This window comes from Petromyzon marinus, chromosome 3 (assembly GCF_048934315.1).
Source record: "Petromyzon marinus isolate PM22_M1 ecotype Great Lakes invasive population chromosome 3, UKy_Petmar_22M1.pri1.0, whole genome shotgun sequence".
Lineage (NCBI taxonomy): Eukaryota > Metazoa > Chordata > Hyperoartia > Petromyzontiformes > Petromyzontidae > Petromyzon > Petromyzon marinus.
This window is the reverse complement of record NC_133669.1, coordinates 22101540-22120837: the sequence shown is the minus strand read 5'-3', so window position 1 is coordinate 22120837 and position 19298 is coordinate 22101540. Positions and strand designations below refer to the sequence as shown.

Below are 19298 nucleotides of genomic sequence, written 5' to 3'. Positions count from 1 at the left end.
TCAGATCATCATCAGTTATACTGTATCCACTACTGGGTGAAGGCCTTCTTCGGTCGTTGCCAACCCCTCAGTCTCATAAAAGTAGGAATCCATCTAGCTGTTGCACATGGGCTGATCTGATTGCTTCATCTCCACGTTGTTTCACCTCTCAGGGGTGTTCCTTCCTTCGGCTGCCAGTCCATCATCAGTATCGGACCGTTGGCGATAGCCTCTTCTAGTGACGTGTCCTGTCCAATCCCACTTGTGTTGGCAGTTATAAACGATTGTTTGGTATTAAAAGATTATAAAATCACCACCGTTTCAAGTAAAATAAAAACTGTAACTCCCTACCGGTAGCAATTGACGTTCTTTGAATAGTTGATCGCTCGTGTTGCCATCTTTAAATATTTACAACAATAATCCCATCGCTTTGTACTGCCAAACTGACCCGTGGTGAAGCCTGGACTTGCTTTGTGTGTTCAGTAAAAATAATTAGGAGATACAAACACATTGATTGACACGTCAGTAAAATACAACATATGAATGAATGAAATAAAAGAGTATCGTTTTATAACAATTTTTTTTTTAATATAGTTCGGTACATTATATACATCTACTGAGAAGAGCTGGGCTTGTGTTCACATGAAGTTTTGGATAAGGACAGGATAAGCGCAGGCAAAGTTTGCGATAGCCACGATAAGCACACATTCTAATCACTCGCGAGCCTCCATTGGACGCGCAATGCACTGGTTTGCCAATGAGTCGTTTCAAAAGTGAAGCTTTGCTTTAAAAGACCGAGAGAACGAAAAAAAAACTGCTCAGTTAGCAAACCACCACACAGGGCAAATGTTGTAAACCTAAGATATCGGTCCAGATTAGCAATGAGATCAACACTCCAACAAATGTGCTGTTTGCATCATTTATGACCAAAGTATGGTGTTTAATGTGCTTTGGTAAAACCGAATTTCACCTCGATAAAATTACTTTCTATCTTTTCATTAATGTCATTATGATTGATGAGTTACGTAAGCCGAGCGTGGTTTTTGTCGGGTTGGCGTTGCACATCGATAAATGCCTTTTCTTCTCTCACTCTTACTCAGCAAACACTCTCCCGTAGTCCATCTTCGCACGCAATCCCCTGACGATGGCCAGCCGCAGCAGTGCAGTGGCGAAAGCTTCAGAGAAGCAACGCTCAGCGCGTGGCCCAACCCGGAAAGCCGCACTCGGATTTTCAACCGGCTGCTAAAATTTTGCGTGTTGAACAGAGTTGCGTAAGGAAAACAACAACCAAAAGAGACGTACTTTCGCCAAAAAAGATGAATATTTTTTCCACTAAAAATGTTTCCTTCAACGTATACTTGTTTTACTCAATGGTGACCAATGTCCTTGTACCTTTGTGACCACTCAATGCAGAGAAAACCCCCACTCACTTTATGCAATTAACATTAGCGAAAGTGTGTCGAGATGCATACATAGACCCCCCCCCACTCCGTTCCCCTGTAAAGAAAGTAAAGCGATAGTGCAAATGGTGCGATGATGGCTTGGTTATAGAATAGACTAAACGTGGCTTCTTAGTCGTCCCAGATTATTATTTTAAAAGCAACGAGCGTAAAGCACCTTCCCAAATCAAAGCAGAGGGATGAACCGGATTAATATCGGCGGCAAACCTTCACGCAATTGACGAAGCGGGTCTAGTTCACATCCCCTTCTCCTCCAAAACAAACAAACAATAAAAAAAAACACAACAATCTGGTACAAGTCAGAAGCCACGTTCCACCCCGTTCCTCGTACGTATAACATCGCTCAGCTGCCCTTTGCGAGAGCTTCAGGGCTTGCTGCAGTCATGGAAGCGTCGGCACTTTATGACCTTGAGGTAGGTGACCACTCGGTGTGCATCGTTCTTGAAGCAGCTGAGCAGGTCCTGCCGGTGATTGCGTAGGAGGCTCTCGTCGACCGGGGGCAGCGCCCCGACAGAGGTGAACTCCAGGGCGGGCTTCCTGCCCTCGCTCATCTGCAGGGGGAGCCAACGAACACAAAGTTACGTTTTTTTTCATGTAGGGGGCTTTCGCGAGCGATGTTATCCATAATAGAGGTGGGGTTTTTTTTTGTTTGGAGTGGATTGTGTGTCGGTTGAGTAAACCCAGTCAAATTGTAAACGTTGGTGGTTTACTCTCCAAAACACCGGTGTGCAGAACTCGTAACGAATTGGCACGTTTTGTTGACGTGACAAAGCTTACCGAGTGGCTGTGTCGGGTGGTGGAGGATTTAACGACACTTTTAAATGTACGCGATCTAACCCAAAAAAACCTCTATTCCGGACACAAGGTTTGAACTTCTTTTCACACCGTGCGTAGCCAACCGTGCTAACCGGACGTGCGGGGGAAAGACAACAAACTAGACAAAAAGCAATTGCAAAGAAATGAGTTTTCAATCTCGATTAACTAAAAGTTGCAGATCTCCGGTGGTCTCCTAATATCGGAAAGGAGAGCGCTCCAGACGGCTGCAGAAGCACGTCTGAACGCGCGCGATGCAGTGACCGTTTTGTTCAATGGCTAGCCAAGCGTTTAAAAACATTTGTTTAAAGTATTTGGCTGCTATATATTTCCACCTGCGAAGCCACGTTGTTGAGCTGCCGTTTGTGGCCAGGTCGCTTCTGAAAAAGAGCTACATGGCTCAGTGGGCCTTGCCTGGTACAATTAAAAAATTAGTTTACAGTTTTAGTTTAATAGTTTGTTTTCTCGATTGTCACTTGATATCATCATCGTAATTATCGTCCTCGGTTATGTATGTTGCAGTGATATGAAAAAGAACAGAGATTAATTGCATCAATTCTTATAATGCATGGATTTGTCTAAATAAAATGTGACGTCCATAGCTGGTTCAAATTGACCCACAAAGGGGTACATCTATATTTTGGATGTTGTACAAAGTATACATTTATAATTATCATTTTAGAACATTTAAATGAATAGCTTCAGCGTACTTATCAGGGAACCATTCATAATAAGCACTTATAAGTTGCCTTTCACAACAGATCTCGAGGCGCCAGAATCATTTGTACAGTGCCCACCACCAATGACAGTATCGATATAGATCCTGAGGTTCGTTGTTGATTTGAGAATAAAATTTCTCCTGTCACAGCTGCAACAACACTCAATATCTTTCCCCAGTGACATCTCATGTTTTTATTTTATTTTATCATTACTCTTTCGGAAAGAGCGTGTCGCTATAATGGAGAAATTACTCTAAGTGTGTACCACGAAATTCTGAATGCTGGAAGGTCAATTCCATTTTTAAAATAACACTTTAAAAGTCTACCCATCTCAGAAAAGGCACATTAGATCATTATGCCTTTTGTCACGTATTTTTTTTTGTAATCCAATAGACAATTATGTTTTAGTTTGAAGTACCAAACATTTTTTCTGCCCTGGAATTGGAGGCGTGTAAATGCATCGCATTTCTTAAGGATGTTGCCTGTTCTAAAATGTAATGTTGCATTGCATTGGCACCAGAGTTGGCAAAGATCACGCGTCTCCCCCCCCGTCCCCGCATACAAATTGCACCATAAACGAACGGCGTTGTCCCTCCGCTGATCCTCAACCCTAAGGGGAGGGTTCGGGTTATTTTCCTAAACAAAATGTAAAACATCTTCTCGTGTCCAGCACGGAAATTGGTCTGGTTTCAATTTGCAATTTGCAAGGAAATGTTCGCCATTATTTTTAACACATCTAAAATGATAAAGCCCCCCCCCACCACTACCCACCGCTCTCCACCACGTTGCCACGTAACATTAGGAGCAACCCGATAACCACGACCGCACTTCCGATGTTTAAGTAACGCATAGTCGTCGAATGTCCACGACTTCTTCTTCACTTCAACAACAACAAAAATGATGACAACGCTGGAGTGGCAGCCAAGGAACGGAGCGCATCCGAAAGGACACGACCAGCAAGGAGATGGAGCGACGGCATTGACTTGAGTGCAGCCGCTAAAGAGGGGCGAGATGTTAACTACCTCGCCTGGTATGCATGTTCTACCCGGGGTTTGCGCGGATTTTTTATGCGGGTCCCGCTTGTTTTTCCCTCCACACTTGGGTGTCCGCGTGATAAGCTATCGACTCCGTTGAGCTATCATTTGTGGCCAGGTCGCTTCTGAAGAAAGAGCTGTACAGCATAGCTCAGTGGGCCTTACCTAATAATAATAATAATTAATCATAATATCATCTTCACATCGCAGGACCGTAAGAGATTACAGTGGTTTTGTGGAGACGTTCACGCAGCAGTGAATTGACCAGGCTGATATTGACGATGATGCCTGTTGGTGCGCAAAGAAGAATGAATGAATGAATGGATGGATGGATGGTCCTCCCCCCCCTTCTCCTTTCCCTCACCTTCTACTATAAAAAATACCACGATCCCGATCATTGTCCCTACATATGTAGGGCAGAGGGCCCAACCACCCTCCCTCTCTCCTGCCCAGTGAGCACCTGGCCTCGGGCTTTCGTCCGCGTAACATCTGTACCAGCCCCCTCCCCTTAGCCCCCCGCGCGCTCTCGTGCCGGGCTCTTGTTCAATAAAAAAATAAAAAATAAAGAGGAATGAACGGAGGGATGGATGAACGCGTACCGTGGCAACGCCGTCCTGTAGCAGGCGCTGCATCGCGGCGAGCTGCTTGGCGAGCGGGATGGCGTGGGTCCGCAGGAACACCCCGCTCCACGACTCCAGCACCTCCAGAGATATGCGCAGCAGCTCGTCGTCCTGTGGCGGCGTGCGCGCGCACGAACACACCAAAGACAAAAGATCCCCCCTCGTCCGTATAGCCTTCACAGACTGTTGTTGCAAGCGCAGTTAGCGAGCGCCTGTGAAGGCTGACACGGTTGCACCAGGGGGTGGGTGGCCAGAACGACGCCCGACTACCGCGATGTATCTTTTCACACACCTCCATCAGCTGCTCATTTGAGGCTGAGTCGACCTAGGGGAGGCCCAAGACCGACTCACATAACCGCCACTAGGTGTTGGCCGTGAGCAGGAATCGAACTCGGGTCACCAGGTTCGTAGCGCAGCGTGCTAACTGCTACACCAACGCTCCCCACACACACACTTCCCACCTTTCAGCTACGTGAAAATATCTTGGATATATCGGGAGTGAGAAGTAAATGAAATGAAAATATTCTTCGGCTCCAATTATTTTTTTTTTTATCAAATATATTTGCGAGATCTTCATCGGTGTTTTTGGTGGTGGTGGTAGTGGCTTAAAGAAAGCCTTCATCCAGCAGTGGATTGACCCATGGTTGTTGATGACGGTGACGGGTACCGGTTTCACAGGTGCGGTGCGTGAAATCCCAGAAATCGCCACGCACGCTCACCGACACTCGGCATACTCGTCGACGACGCTGCCTTCAAACGAGTCGTGATCGGCGACGTTTCGGGCAATGGCCCTTCTTCGGAGCACATACACCGAGACGATGGGCCATAACACCCGAAATATTACGAGTAGACAGAGGTTTTTTTTCGTCCTTAATTGTACTTGTGCACTACTGCCGACGCAGCCTATAATGTGTTTGTTTTCCCCATGACTTGGATGGGCATTATGGCTGGTGATGGTAAGGCATTCAGCGTCAGTGCTGTGGGAACTGCTCTGAAAGTTCATTAACAATTGGTCGTATTAATGTACTCAGATGATGATTGAATACATTGCTTCAGAATTCATTATTTCAAGTGTATTACCTGGCTCCTGCGTGCTGCGGTCAGTCTCATGAAATCTCAACACATTGATTAGCCAATAACACTATAGCCTTAAAGTAAAATATATATATACAATAGGCAAAGTGTTATTGATGAATGTGTTGAGATTGTTGTTGTTACGTGTGCTTTTGTACCACAGCCGACGCAGCAAAGTAACCAACACCAACTCATTGTTTAAACCCATTTACCTGATGTGACTCTGCTAAATGTTGCCGTGCGTACAAGCCCGTACATATTTATGCAAACGCCCTTTTGCGAAGTTTGCCTTTTTTTCAGCCGTCTTATCAAGCGCGCTACGTACAAAAGTGAACATTGAACGCGCGCCTATTTATTTCGCCGCGACTTGCAAGATGAAGAGAGCCGATCGGGGTGGCTCAGATTTTGTTTTGCATTCCGCACGTTTAGCGCACTGCCCTTGTGACACCGAGCGTGGCTCCACCAAACACCAATTGGGCTCGGCTGTCTGATGTTATCTCCCTCGCCTGGCATGAAAGAGATCGGAGGGGGGGGTTCGATCCAGACCATAACGTCTGCTGTATATTTCGAGTTTGTATGTTCTCCCCGTGGTCGCGTGGATTTTATGTCACCGGGTCCTCTGGTTGTTTCCCCCCACCCCCACCTCCACATTTAGAATCATGCATGTAGATGATTTAGATTATTTGGTTGCTTTAAACTTCCACCTGATAATCCACTTTGTTGAGATATCATTTGTGACCAGGTCGCTTTAAAAAAAATCTAATAGCTTAGTGGGCTTTACCTGGTAAGAAAAAGTATTACATTTTATTTATCTATATTTCTAAGTGATTTGCTTACCTTTCCTAAACTTTGCACTCGTATCGTGTTTTTGTATCGTCGGTTGTAACGTTCTGACCCGGCCTCTTACTAGACATCTGTGAAAAAAATTGCGGTGTAGCTCATCGGATTCCTCCAGTAATAAATACATATTCAGATTCCCAACAAAGGGCGGCTTTGTCCGTTCCTCGTGAATCATCACCAATTTTGATCGGGCCCCGTGTCACGTGCCTGCGAAATGCAGTGCATCTGCACCACCCCAAGGTCCTGTGTCAGACGATCGCCGCCCGCCACCCCCACCCCCGGCACGGTGATTGCAAATAACGTCCGTGCGACGCGCAATTTACGCTCCGCCACCACGAATTCGCACGGCAAAAGGCAAGACAGCCTCGAGCAGGTCTTCCCAAACTCCAGTTCTACGCGATCAACCTCCCCCCCTCCCCCACCACCACCCTGGCAACCACGCTACGTCCTTCCACATTCACCAATTAACTTGCTTATACCACATTCAGATACAAATTGCCTCGTTTCTACGCTGCACGCGCCCGATGATTGCCAAACACGTGTCGCGTGACGCGCTGAGCAACTAACGCTGTTCAGCGTTAATAGAGCCGAATCACATTAACATTGAGATCTCAGTGCGCGCGCGCGCGTGTTCTAAGCGAGGCAGAAGATTAGTCTCTGGACAGAGCCACATTTGCAAATGTGATTTGTTAATTGAATCCTTAACTGTGTATCGATATTCTTTGGGTCTTTCGGTAAAGTCACGTAGATAGAGAAAAAAACTTTTCATTTTTATTCTTTTATTGTTATTGTTTCCTTTCCTGCAGTCACGAAAGCTTTAAGTCAATGTGTATCGATAGTTTAATGTGAATGCGCCGTATTATTGAGGCACTGTGTGTAATCTTGGTGTGGTCTGGGACTGTTTTGCTGTTCTTTTTACTGCCTTGCCCAAGCTTGATAAAATTGGACTAATATCATTATTTATTATATATTAATATTTAGTGACTTTTTGTATGGATTGGTGATTGTTGTTGTGGTAAATTGCGAACCCCGCCCATGATGGATATCTGTGAAAAAGAGCTGCATAAGCTCATGGGGATTCCTCCTCCTGCAGCCTAAATAAATATTCTGCTTCAATACATGGAGTAAAAGTAAACAACAAGCTACTACCCCACTCACCCCCCCCCCCCCCCAAAAAAAGAATTTGGTTGCGTTTTATGCAACGTGGAGCCGCGATTGGCGCTCACTCGAGAACGATGAAATTTTTCAACTGTAAATAATCGTCGTGATCTCTCCAATGCAGTCAAAGGTCACGATCAGTCTTCTCTTTATTTCATCGCTCTTTGAGCTTTAGGTACCACGATAATCTGCGTGATAATTGGACGATATGATTTTTTTTTGCTTTTCGTCAACGAATCTATCAACACCAGCTGCATAGGCCGCATTAGGCGTAGGAGACGTATGATGTGTTTACATGTGCTTTGAGAGCTCGGCTTTCAATATGAAATGGATTTTCATTACGTTAATTAGACTTAGAGGTATGTTTCTTTTTTCCATCCGAATTGAAGTTTTGGTCTGTAACGGATATCCTCTCCGAATTGGATAAACTTCATGGCTATTGATTTCCTTCTCAATTAGATTTAATTGAGAAAAAAAAACAACCTTACCTCGTTAGCCATTGTGATCCGGGGGGGGGAGAAACCTAATTATTTATATTTTTAGAGGCGGCTCATGATGGATGAAACGTCACAAATAAAGCCATATTAAATTAAAGCGCGCAGTCCGCGCCATGAACGGACTCCTGAGAATGCGCCTAACGTTCATCATCTCCGAAAGGTTGCGCAAATGCGCAGCTTGGAAGGTCAGCCGAGGCAGCCAAAGATGGGGGACGTTCAGCTCATAAGGTCATTGTCTCCCGCACCCTCAACGCTCACGACCTTACAAGATGAATGAACTACGCCCATTGTCATCTCATCTGTGAGTGTCCAGACACTCCGCAGTAGAAGTATTTGCGCTGAGTTAGCCGCGTTAACCGGCCACGTGGCTCGGCGAGGTAGAGTGAGGGGCTCGCAATCGGATGGTTTGCGAGTTGAAATCCCTGGCTTGGTTTGGGAGGGGGTGATTGCCCATCATCAATCCGAGGTCGCTAAAATAACGCACTAATTTGTGGCGAAGTCAACAAAAGTCGTCCTATGGATCGACTCACCTCCGTTATATGAGCATGGAATTTACACCATTGGCTCAGGGCTGTAAAGATGACATGAGCACCTGTTTTAACGCTCATTTGAGAAGGAAATCACCTTGACCGCGGTTGACTTTAAATAAACACACGAATTGCAATCATGTTTTTTTACACTGTGCATTATATCGCAAAAGCGGCGCTGCGTCAGAACCTCAGCGCTGGTGTTTGTGGGGACTACTCCGGGTGTGCGTCGCCACTCGCTTCTGCGTGCGTGCTAGAACTCCAGAAATTAGCGGTGCAACTCGCTCACACACCGTCTTATGTAGGACCTCGTCCTTCTTGCTGGGCGCCTGCCAGCTGGCTGGGTGACACGACATCACCACGTTGGGGGGACTCCAAGGTGCCACGCGTGGGGGCTCTCCGTGGTAGGGCTTCTCCTGCTGACGTCAGGAAATACAACGGAGTCAATCAGCATCATCATCGTCACCTTCATCGTCGTCCGTCTTCAGACGCAGTCGCATTCAATTGTGGCCACCATCGTAAAAGTAATGTTTAAGAAGAAAACGAATGAACAGCCCTTTGATTCAATGTACTGTTGGATGAAGATCTCACCACACCGTGTATATCGTGGGAGATGTTTGACCATACTTCACCACACACTGCTCAACGCAGGTTGGAGAAGCGGGAGTCCTGGACCAGTTCAGACATCACTCGCCGCTAATTTTAAACTGAGCTGGGAATTGAACTCAGGTCAACAAGGACGTACAGCAGTGAGCCAATCAGTTTTGTCTCAGCGCCACCCACAAAAAAAACATTATTTAATTCTGAAGAGTAGTATTCTTTTGATTTAAAGCTTTCGTGACTGCAGTAATTCATATTCTTAGCTCTTTCGGTAAAGTCACGTTGAAGGGAAACAATAAAATAATAAAATATATATAAAACAATAAAAATTCTCACGACGTTTCGACCATAACACAAAACGGTCGTCACACGTCATCAGGTGTGACGACCGTTTTGTGTTATGGTCGAAACGTCGTGAGAATTTTTATTGTTTTATATATATTTCATTATTTTATTGTTTCCCTTCAACGTGACTTTACCGAAAGAGCTAAGAATATAATAGTAGTATTCTTACTCGAGCTCTACCCTAACCTTAGCCGAGCTGACCTCGCTAACATCAGCTGCTATCAATGTGCCCACTGACCATTACACAGGCAGATTTGTACTGGCACGAGGCAAACTGCATGGCTGTCAGAGTTAGTTTATCATTCGCCTTACGCCTAACCCTGACTTACAATATCTAAGGAAACTCACACGGCCTTTTGTTCAGCCACGAGGTATGGACTCTGTGGAATGCGACTTTTGTGAAGGATTATATAACACACACATCATTTTATTCCTTGGATAATGTACTTCTAAACGTAGAAGGGCAAAAAGGTTATGTTGCATACGGTCGGTATTACAACAATGCGTAAAATGCACACTGATGTCGTGAAATCATTTGTCTCCAGACTCATTGATAACGATCCTGCATCTGTAAACTTTGATAATTTCGTTTATGAATGAGGAGTAGATCCGCATTATATAATGATGCTAATAATACAAATTTACAGCCCTTTTGTCATTTCACGTTCCCATGCTGGTTATCAGGGGTTATTCAAGGGGGGGGGGGGGGGCGGTGGGAGCAGAACCAAATTAGATTTAACGCGACACTGACGTTATCTAGGAATCGACATACTGTACAGTGCATGTATGTTGAAGTTCCTTCGCACCGTACGTATCCAACCGTGCTAATCGGAGGTGCGTGGCGATAACTACTGCGCCACCACTCCACCCTCGGCTAGTCACACACGGTACTTACTTATATTAATCTGTGATTTAAAAACAAGTTTTGCTGGCTGGCTGCCTGCCTGGCTACGCGCCACCCATCGACACGCTCTTCTCGCTGGCTGGAGGAAAAAAAAAACCGTCCAGCGCGCAGATGGGAGGGGGGCGTGCAGGTAACGGCACGTGGGTGGGTAAGGGGGGGGGTTTCGAGGGAAGTGCGGGTTGGGGGGGCGCGTGGGGGGGAGGGGTCCTGAGGGGTGAGGAGGTAGAGACTTTGGGGATGGGTTCGGATCGTCGTTCAACGACGGGTCCTTTCATACACTGGTATATTATATATACATGTCGACAACAAACAAAAAATTGCTGGCTCACTGGACGGAGGGACGGTCACTTCAAAAGCAGGTGCAGGCTGCTAGTTATTATACACGCCGGTGCAGTATTTAAAAATGCTAATTGTTAAGTCCGCACATGCAGCGGTGGATCTCAGAGAATCCCTGCAAAATTGGAGCTTCGCACCGAGATCGACGCGTTCAGAAAATGGCATCGCACCCTCAGGGGCAATTAGCCTACATTTTAATGGACATTCCAGCGCCGCATCACTGCGTATATAAATGCAAAGCAGCAATGCTCAAGAGCTGCCTCTGTTCATCGCCGAAACTGATTGGGTTGCATCGGGACCAATCGCAGAAACCACCTCCCCCCACCCCCCCCCCCCCGCGCTTATTATATCTTCCAGGGGCAGCGCCTTTCCTAATTATCTGGGCTCCCCAAGGTGGGAAGAAATGGGAGAGCCCCCCCCCCCCCCCCCGCTCTCGAAATCTGAAAGATACAGCAAGCGCATCGATTGCGTTCTTTGCAAGCAGGTGAGCGCGTGCCAAAGCTGTAACAGTACAATAAAAAACTAAAGCAGCAACAATAAGCCGGCATTAACCGAGCCTCACTTATTTCAGGGTATTCCGAATATGCAATGAAATAGTACCGGTAATGGCACGTATTATTTATTAAATAGCAAGTACGGTATTATATTGCAACTATTGCTTGAACGATATATATAGATATTCTTTGGTTCTTTCGGTAAAGCCACGTAGATAGAAAAAATAAATATATCACGACGTTTCGATCGCAACGCAAGCAATCGTCATCAGGTGATTGCTTGCGTTGCGATCGAAACGTCGTGATATTTTTTATTATTTTTTCTATCTACGTGGCTTTACCGAAAGACCCAAAGAATATGAATTCCTGCAGTCACGAAAGCTTTAAGTCAAGAGATATATAGGCCTGCGTATTTGGTATTTGTTTAGCTGTGTAAAATATTTAACAGCAATAGGTTTTAAGGATTGTTGAGGTTTTGACCTTGGACACGATGAACGGAGTTATTATTTTCCCGGCACAGCAATACGCAATCTATCCGCTCACTTTGGTAACCCCCCCAAAAAACTCCGTTAATGTGACTTGCCAATCACAGAAAATGGTTGGAGGGGGGGGAATTGGCATAATACATATCGTGTCAACAAGCCCACTGCTGTAAATGTGTCACATTCATGTTCGGTTGTGGGTGGGTCTGCCGAAAAGTTAAGTACCCTCGACAGCGCCCTCCCGTTTCCCGGATCTCCCAACGGAACGTGGCGGTCTCTCGGCGGTGATGGGTGAAGAGCAGTAGCGGTATTTCGCCGAGGTTCGCCTACCAGCTCGGCGTACGCTTGGCTGGACAGGTGGTAGACGAACTCGGCTATGGGGATGGCCAGGTTGAGGTCACGGAGAGGATCATTGTCCCGCGCGGCAGGGCGACCCCACGCGTCTCTGGCCAGCACCGACATGACGAGCAGCAGCTGCGCGAGAGAGCCTGGGCGTGCACGAGAAAAAAGACGCGACAAACGAGGGCGCGCTGTGATGAAACGCGCTCGACAATTCCAACGCAGTCTTCTTCAAAAACACTCTCCAGCCTCAATCGTCGGCTCCCCCGCCCCTGCTCCCAAAGGCCCAGATGTTGGTGCCATCTGGTGCAGAGTTAATTGCGGGCGACTGCCGCGTAAAGACCAATGAAGCACACGTGCATGCGCGCTGCAGTGACAATGTCCAAACTAATTTCGCAGATTTAGTCTGGCAATAAACGCGTATTGTGTGCCGCCACGAACGGTGAAGACGCACAAAAAGACAAAGATCCCCCGTATAGCCAGAACAAACCGTTGGGGCAAATGCTGCTAGCGAGGATCACCTATGAAGGCCGGAACGGCACACGAGGGGATGGGTGGCCAACAACACGTCAGGCCGGCCTTTGTCTCCCACAAACACGCACACGCGTTCGTGTGCAAACCCTCACCGAGTCTCCGTTAGGAAGAATAGGGTAAATAACTCGGCTTCCTCGAATCGAAATGTATCCTCATGAATTTAGTATAGACTATCTTACCGAATTACGCGTTATTATTTTACGCTTACGTCCTGATTATAACTGCCTGTAATTTGATGCACATGCCACGTGTACGTTATTTTTGATAGCTTGAGAGATTTATGAATTCGATACAATACAAAATACTGGCGATTTTGGAAGACGGGATGGATACGTTTGTACCGGTTGAACCTATATTCCTAAAACAACAATGTTCTTTTTTTAAAATAGGATTAAATGGCACTTATTCTGAACAATAATATAAATTGGGAACACTGATATATTTCGCTGTTGCTTCGTCCTCATTGTAAAACGGCAATTGTGTTAGAACTCAAGCGAAAATTGCAGACTTTGTTTTGCCACGACCTGGCAGTTTGTTCATCCGTCAATAATTAATAAACGGAAAATACGCAAATTGCGAATTCGCTATCAACGGACACGTTCACGTGCGATCACACGTTGAACGTCCACGTGCGATTACACGTGACCGTGTAACTGGTTATTTAATAGACACGTTGAAATGTAACGTCATTACATCGTATGGGTAATGATAACCACGTCATATATATATCTGAGGTATCTGTGGCGGCTACTGCAATTTAATCACGGCAAATGATAACATTTACAAGCGTCACGCTGTTTCTTTTACATTCACTAAATGAAGCCACGTACAAACATATACTGTAGAGGCACGTGTACACACACAAGACAAATACCCCTAAGAGCTTGAATAGACTTTTGGGGCAAGCGCTGTTGGTGAGCACCTATGAAGGCCGGCAAGGCACATCAGGGGGTGGGTGGCCAGCACCACGCCCGCTCGCCTTTGTTTCCCAAGTGGCGATGATTACACACCACACCAAGTACTCATTTGAGGCTGAGTAAACTTAGGGGAGGCCCAGGACCGGTTCAGGACCGGTTAGAAAGCATCTATAAAGCTTGGCGCACAAAGACAAAGACACATACACAGACGCACACAACGTATATGTACAATAGCCCACGCAGACTATTACTGTCGACCCATATCCGCAGAGAGGGGGTGGGGGGCATTCAGTACCTCCTTTCATTGTAGAAGTTAAAAATGTAGTCTTATAACAAAAAGTTGGCTTTTGGCAACAGAGTGTCTGAGCTTCTGACAAAACAGGCAAAAACAATATCCCAAGTCCAAACACTGGCTGCTACACACTTTGAGGAAACCACGGTGCCTTCTAAAGCCAAGAGGGCCAACGTCGGCCTGTTATAAAGGGTGCGAGGGCTGTTGAATATTCGCAGGGTCGCAGGCGCAATATTTACGTTACCTCCACCGTTTCGTGGAAACATTGTGAAGGGCAATGCCTTTATTCAAGCAAACGTGTTTTTGTTTTCACGGGCACCGCGGCTCATGCATGGTTGATAACTGAGAGCGTCTTCCATGCTCGTCGTACGTCCGGGCGTGCACGTTGCTCTGCTGTGCAGGTTTTGCATTGCACTAAAAAGTATTTTTCAGAGTATGTGGTGGGGTTTTTATTCCTATTCCGCAGTGTTCGGTTGTGCAAAATAGACGCGGTTTGTCTTGTTGGGTTTTTCACCGCGATATAAATACGGACAGGCGTTTCATTCAATCCATTCATTCATCCAGAAATACGAATTCTAAGCGTAATAAGGTGTAATTGCAAGGCATTTTACCTTAACCCAGTACATGCGTGGCATTGTTGACCATGCGTAAAATTGCTTTTGGACATTTACAATGACATCCTTATCTTACGTAATTGTGTGTGTGTGTGTGGTGTATTGAAAAAAATGCTGTCCATTTTTTCCCCACCTTTTTTTCCAGATGACCCTTGCCGAGTTGGGAATAATGACGTCACGGTCGAGATTCGGTGTCAATCAGTTGGCCCGGTGCACGCATTTCGTTAACCAAGACGACGCGTGGCTTACAGCGACCGAACGGCAATCGGGCTCTTCCCCTGTTACATTCACAAATACGCAGAGCGCGTGTAAATAAGCCGCCTCATGTATGCGGCACCTACGTGCGTAGCTACCCAATGACGTGACGTGCCTTTTAAAGCCATACTTTAAACATCAGCAAGGTGAGTGAATGTGATTCAAATTTTTTGTTGTTGCGCCCTATACGAAGCAACCGACAATGACTCGGAGATAAACACGCATCCTCTGGGCACGCAAGCAGCGTTGAGGCAGGACATTTCCGAGCGAGGAAGGGCATTTCGCCGTGAGTTTATCATTCATTGTGTCCTTCCTCATCCCGAGTGACAAAGAAAAAAAGGCTCTCAACGAAGCGGCGGTGACGGCGCAGCAAAAATCAAAACATCCACCGCATCGCCCCGCATAAAGTCGTAAATTAGCACCACTACTGGCGCCTTGCGTATTGCTGGAGCAATTTACATAGCGCGATAATAGAGTTTAGATTTATACATCATCATCAGCATCACCAACACACACACAATGAATGGGTTGTTAAGGAGCCCACATGGCCAATGCGTTCTCCTTTAAAGCTCAGACGGGGTTTTTTTTTTTCGCTCGGACTCGCCGTTGCGTGGCTCTCGGCACTGTTGGAAGGGGCCTGCCGGCTCCCCGCGGGACGTCAGAGCCCATTTAGCGAGCAATGTTCCTATTCTATACACGGCCCAGACTGCCAAACGGATAACCACGAGCTACACATTGTTTCGCCTTCCAGTTATCAGGGCTGGGAGTCGAGGTATGGAATGGGAGAGACGTAACAAAAGCCACCTCCCCATCTCCACCCCCTCTCCGTTTTCGGTCTTTCACAATAGGGCCTTTTCTTTTTTTAACAAATCGCCCCGAATTCGTCCAAAGGCGTCAGCTCGCGTCAGCCAAGCGGGGTCGAGCCTGCAGATTGCTGGATGGATGACCGCAACGGTACTCGAAAGACAGGTGTAATGGGCGCAGTGGGCACGTTGAAGCGAAGGCTAATGTTTTTTTTTCTTTCGTACGGTTGCTGATGTAAATGCGGAGTCAACAACTACAATTTCACATTCAGGTGGTCAAGCCAGACAGACGCGTCCAGTGTAATGGAGCGTATCATCGCTGTGATGTCTCCCTCGTATTTGTGGATCGTGCATTGTTATATGTTTGTCCGGTCTGTTCTGGTTTGACCGCAGTGGCAAACTGCTGGAGAGTTTTTACGTTTCCATTCGTGCATCAGATATATCCGCATCTGCTGCCATAGTTTGTGCGGATGCGGTTTAGGGTTGACCATGCGCTTCGTGGAAGATCAAACCCAGAACATCCTCTGTCAATGTCAACCCGCATTGACCGGTGCGCGAGAGTTTGGTCAAATATACGCCCCGCCACGGTTAGCAATGACAAATCCGGGCTTCGCCATGACAAATATGCCGCTGTGTACCACGGGGGACATCGTCGCGACAAAGTAAATCAGAGTCTGTTGTTTCGCAGCCGCTGCCCGTCGCCTTTGAGCGTGCGTGGTATTCATTCACTAATTGTCGTGCGATCTTTAGCGGGCCCAATCGACCGCTCCTCGGGTCGTTAACTAGTAATTAGCCAGCTCGTTTAAAATTCTGCGCGAGTCATTTCGCTGAATGTGCTATTTACGCCCAAAAATTCGGATGGAATCTAATTAATTGACTAAACGGCCGTGCAATTGTGATATTTCCGCTTTGTCTCGGATAGAGATACCTAAAATAAAGCAGTGGCAAATTGAAGCGATACATATTGTATGAGTGTGCAACACATTGGCTAATGCCCATTGCATCGCACGCAAAACAGTAAAGGAGCAACCGTGCAATTGCCTGCTCAGGCTACTGCTGGTGGAAGAGCCTCGGCTAGAGGGTATTTGGCCTACTCTTCCACGACGGCCAAGCTGTCTAGGATGATGTGGAATTATCCACACTTTACCGGGGGGGTGGCGACGGACTGATTTGAGAAACGTTCCGATAGATTCCACTGCCGTACCCCGGGAGTTCGAATATAAGCGGCGGTCTCTGCGTTGAAACTCCATTGTGTTCACAACTGAGGCCATGGCACTCTGAAGTTGGGCTGGGGGGGGTGGGGGGTCAATCAAATATAAAGCCTTGATGCGAATGTAAATTCAAGTTAGGTATGGCTTAATACGGACCGGATTAAAATACATATTTAAATATAAATTGCGTGATTCCATCACCCCACCCCCCCCGGGACAATGGGTAAACATTTATTCAATCGCTCTGTATGACTACTATGACTTCTGGGTGTTTGTCGGTGTGTAGGCTATTAACGTATTACGCACACTGTCAGCGCTCCCAGCGAACTCTCTGCTCGGGATTTAAAACTCCTAAACCGAATTGACGAATTAATATCCTTCACGCTCCCAATATCATTATGATCGTCGAGCTGTATGGCCATTATAGTTTGTTGGGGTAAAACGATGTAAGCAAATACGGAAATCCCTTTGATATACGAGACAGATTAGTTCCTGCATAGTTGTCCGTAAAGTGGAATTCCATATATCGAACCCTATTTTGCCATTGACTTCCATTCTATGAAAAGAGATGCGTTTCGCGCCAAAAAAATAAAATAAAAGCACTTGTTTAAAAATGCAGAAAATCTAGCACATATTTAATGGCAAATGATAAATTGCTGATAAGAATCAATACGTCGTGAAATGGAAAAAAAAATGCCGCGCAGGAAAATGACAGAGCACGATTTCCCCTAAAAAATTTTTTTTCGAGATTTAACAAAAAATCTACTAGATCTGAATTTAACCGAACGTATGTGGACTCCGTTCCCTAATTTATATATTACCTTCGCGCATAATTCCGTATATTTCGTTGTCGTATAACGAGGGATGAGTGTACATCACAATGGAGTATAAGCGCAACGTGGTGACGGTACGTCTAGAACTACACCAAGCCGCCGTACCAAGTTCATAACTCATTTGTGTCGACCTGGGGAAGTCCCAGGACATTTTCAGATGCCGCTCGCCAATAATTGTATTCGCGACAGTGAATCAAACTCTGTCGCCGGGTACAAAGCAGAGTGCGCAAATCACCGTGATTGTGCCACACGCGTCACGTGAAGGTTTTGGGCAGTAGTGGCGTTGTGGTTAGCACGCTACGATACAAACCTGAGATCGAATACCGCTCACGACCAACACCCGTGTCGATTATCTGAACCGATCCTGGGTCGACTCAGCCTCAAATGTGTACCCCGTGCGGTGTGTAAATATCGCCACTAGGGGAGACAAAGGCGGCCGTGCGTGGTTCCGGCCACCCACCCCCTCGTGTGCCGTGACCGGCCTTCGTAGGTGCTCGCAAACAGCACTTGCCCTCAATCGTATGTTAAGACTATACGGGGGATCTTTGTCTTTGCAGCGAAGGTTGGAAACAATGCTGTTAGGAATCGCTTTGTTATCCGATGCGGCCCACGAGAAGACGGAAAAGTCCGAACAATGCACGTGCAGCGAATACGTCTCTCGAGTAGTAAAGTCGGCACGTCACATCAGCTGCTCATGTCAGGCCCAGTCGACTTGGGGTAGGCACGGATTAGTTTAGTTCGGGCATCACTTGAACACTGCACGACCGGGAATCAAGTCTGCTTTTCTTTTGGTATCGTGCAGTGGAACTCCAACGCTGGATGAAGGCCTCCCCAAACCGTGACCGTCTCTCATGGCTGACGATAGCGAGAATTCCACGTTTAGCCCGCGACTCCTCTTAAGCACAAGAATGCATAAAAAAAGACACAACACGTGTCAATAGGACTGCTGCCTTAAAAATATAAATAAATTCTAGAAAACGTTTTGGGTACATAGACCAGAGAGGCATGACGTGTGAGACGACGTAGAGTTATAAGGCGGTGTTTTTTGACGAACACGTGTGATTTTTTGTTAGTAAAAAAAAATTCTAGCTGTGATTTTCACACCTGATGATGATTGCTTGTGTTGCAATCGAAACGTCGTGATTTAATTTACTTTTTTTTTCTTATCTTTTTATCTCTTATTTTATTTTTTACCTACGCGACTTTACCGAAAGAACCAAAGCGTATGGATCCTTGCAGTCACGAAAACTTCAAATCTAGAATGATTTTTTCGCATTGTTATTTGTGCGCGGCTGCCAGCCAATTCACATCTCCAACTAACGTTGAACAGGACACAACAACCCCGATATGTCGAGGCCACTGTGCACTTCGCGAGAGTTGTCGCTGAAGGGCGCTACAGATCTCTCTGTGACACACGTGCAGCTTCCGCTGCTGCCGCCTTGCTATGTATGCATGGATTCTGGAATCTAAGCTATTAACATTTTTCCCAAATAATTTAATTCGTGGAGTTGTATGTTACGTGTGCGTGTGTGTGGGGGGGGGGGGTTATGCCTTTTAAAATATAATTTTTTTTCTCTCCAACGAATACATTAATTGTTAATGGATTCTTACTCCCTAC

The 19298-nt window shown here is 46.3% G+C and overlaps 1 protein-coding gene across 3 annotated transcripts; it reads right to left on the bottom strand.

Moving 5' to 3' along the window:
• Positions 1 to 530: 530 nt before the first annotated feature.
• Positions 531 to 14105, bottom strand: LOC116957259 (somatotropin). Of its 3 annotated transcripts, none has more exons than XM_032979315.2 (5): positions 13968 to 14105; positions 12213 to 12370; positions 9015 to 9140; positions 4605 to 4736; positions 531 to 1990 (listed from the first exon to the last, which is right to left on the bottom strand). In XM_032979315.2, the coding sequence occupies exons 1-5, from the start codon at positions 13975 to 13977 to the stop codon at positions 1805 to 1807; spliced, it is 612 nt and encodes a 203-aa protein (XP_032835206.1). In that variant the 5' UTR covers positions 13978 to 14105; the 3' UTR covers positions 531 to 1804. The 3 variants fall into 3 exon arrangements, with proteins under 3 accessions (XP_032835206.1, XP_032835209.1, XP_075908978.1); XM_032979318.2 differs by having other exon boundaries at positions 9015 to 9137; XM_076052863.1 differs by lacking the exon at positions 13968 to 14105 and adding an exon at positions 12848 to 13326.
• Positions 14106 to 19298: the final 5193 nt, after the last annotated feature.

Coding starts and splice junctions, on each gene's coding strand:
- LOC116957259 (XM_032979315.2), bottom strand. Junction 4,737..9,014: donor ACGAGGTCCTACATAAGACG/GTGTGTGAGCGA, acceptor ACGCCGCCACAG/GACGACGAGCTGCTGCGCAT. Junction 1,991..4,604: donor TACAGGACGGCGTTGCCACG/GTACGCGTTCAT, acceptor CTCCCCCTGCAG/ATGAGCGAGGGCAGGAAGCC.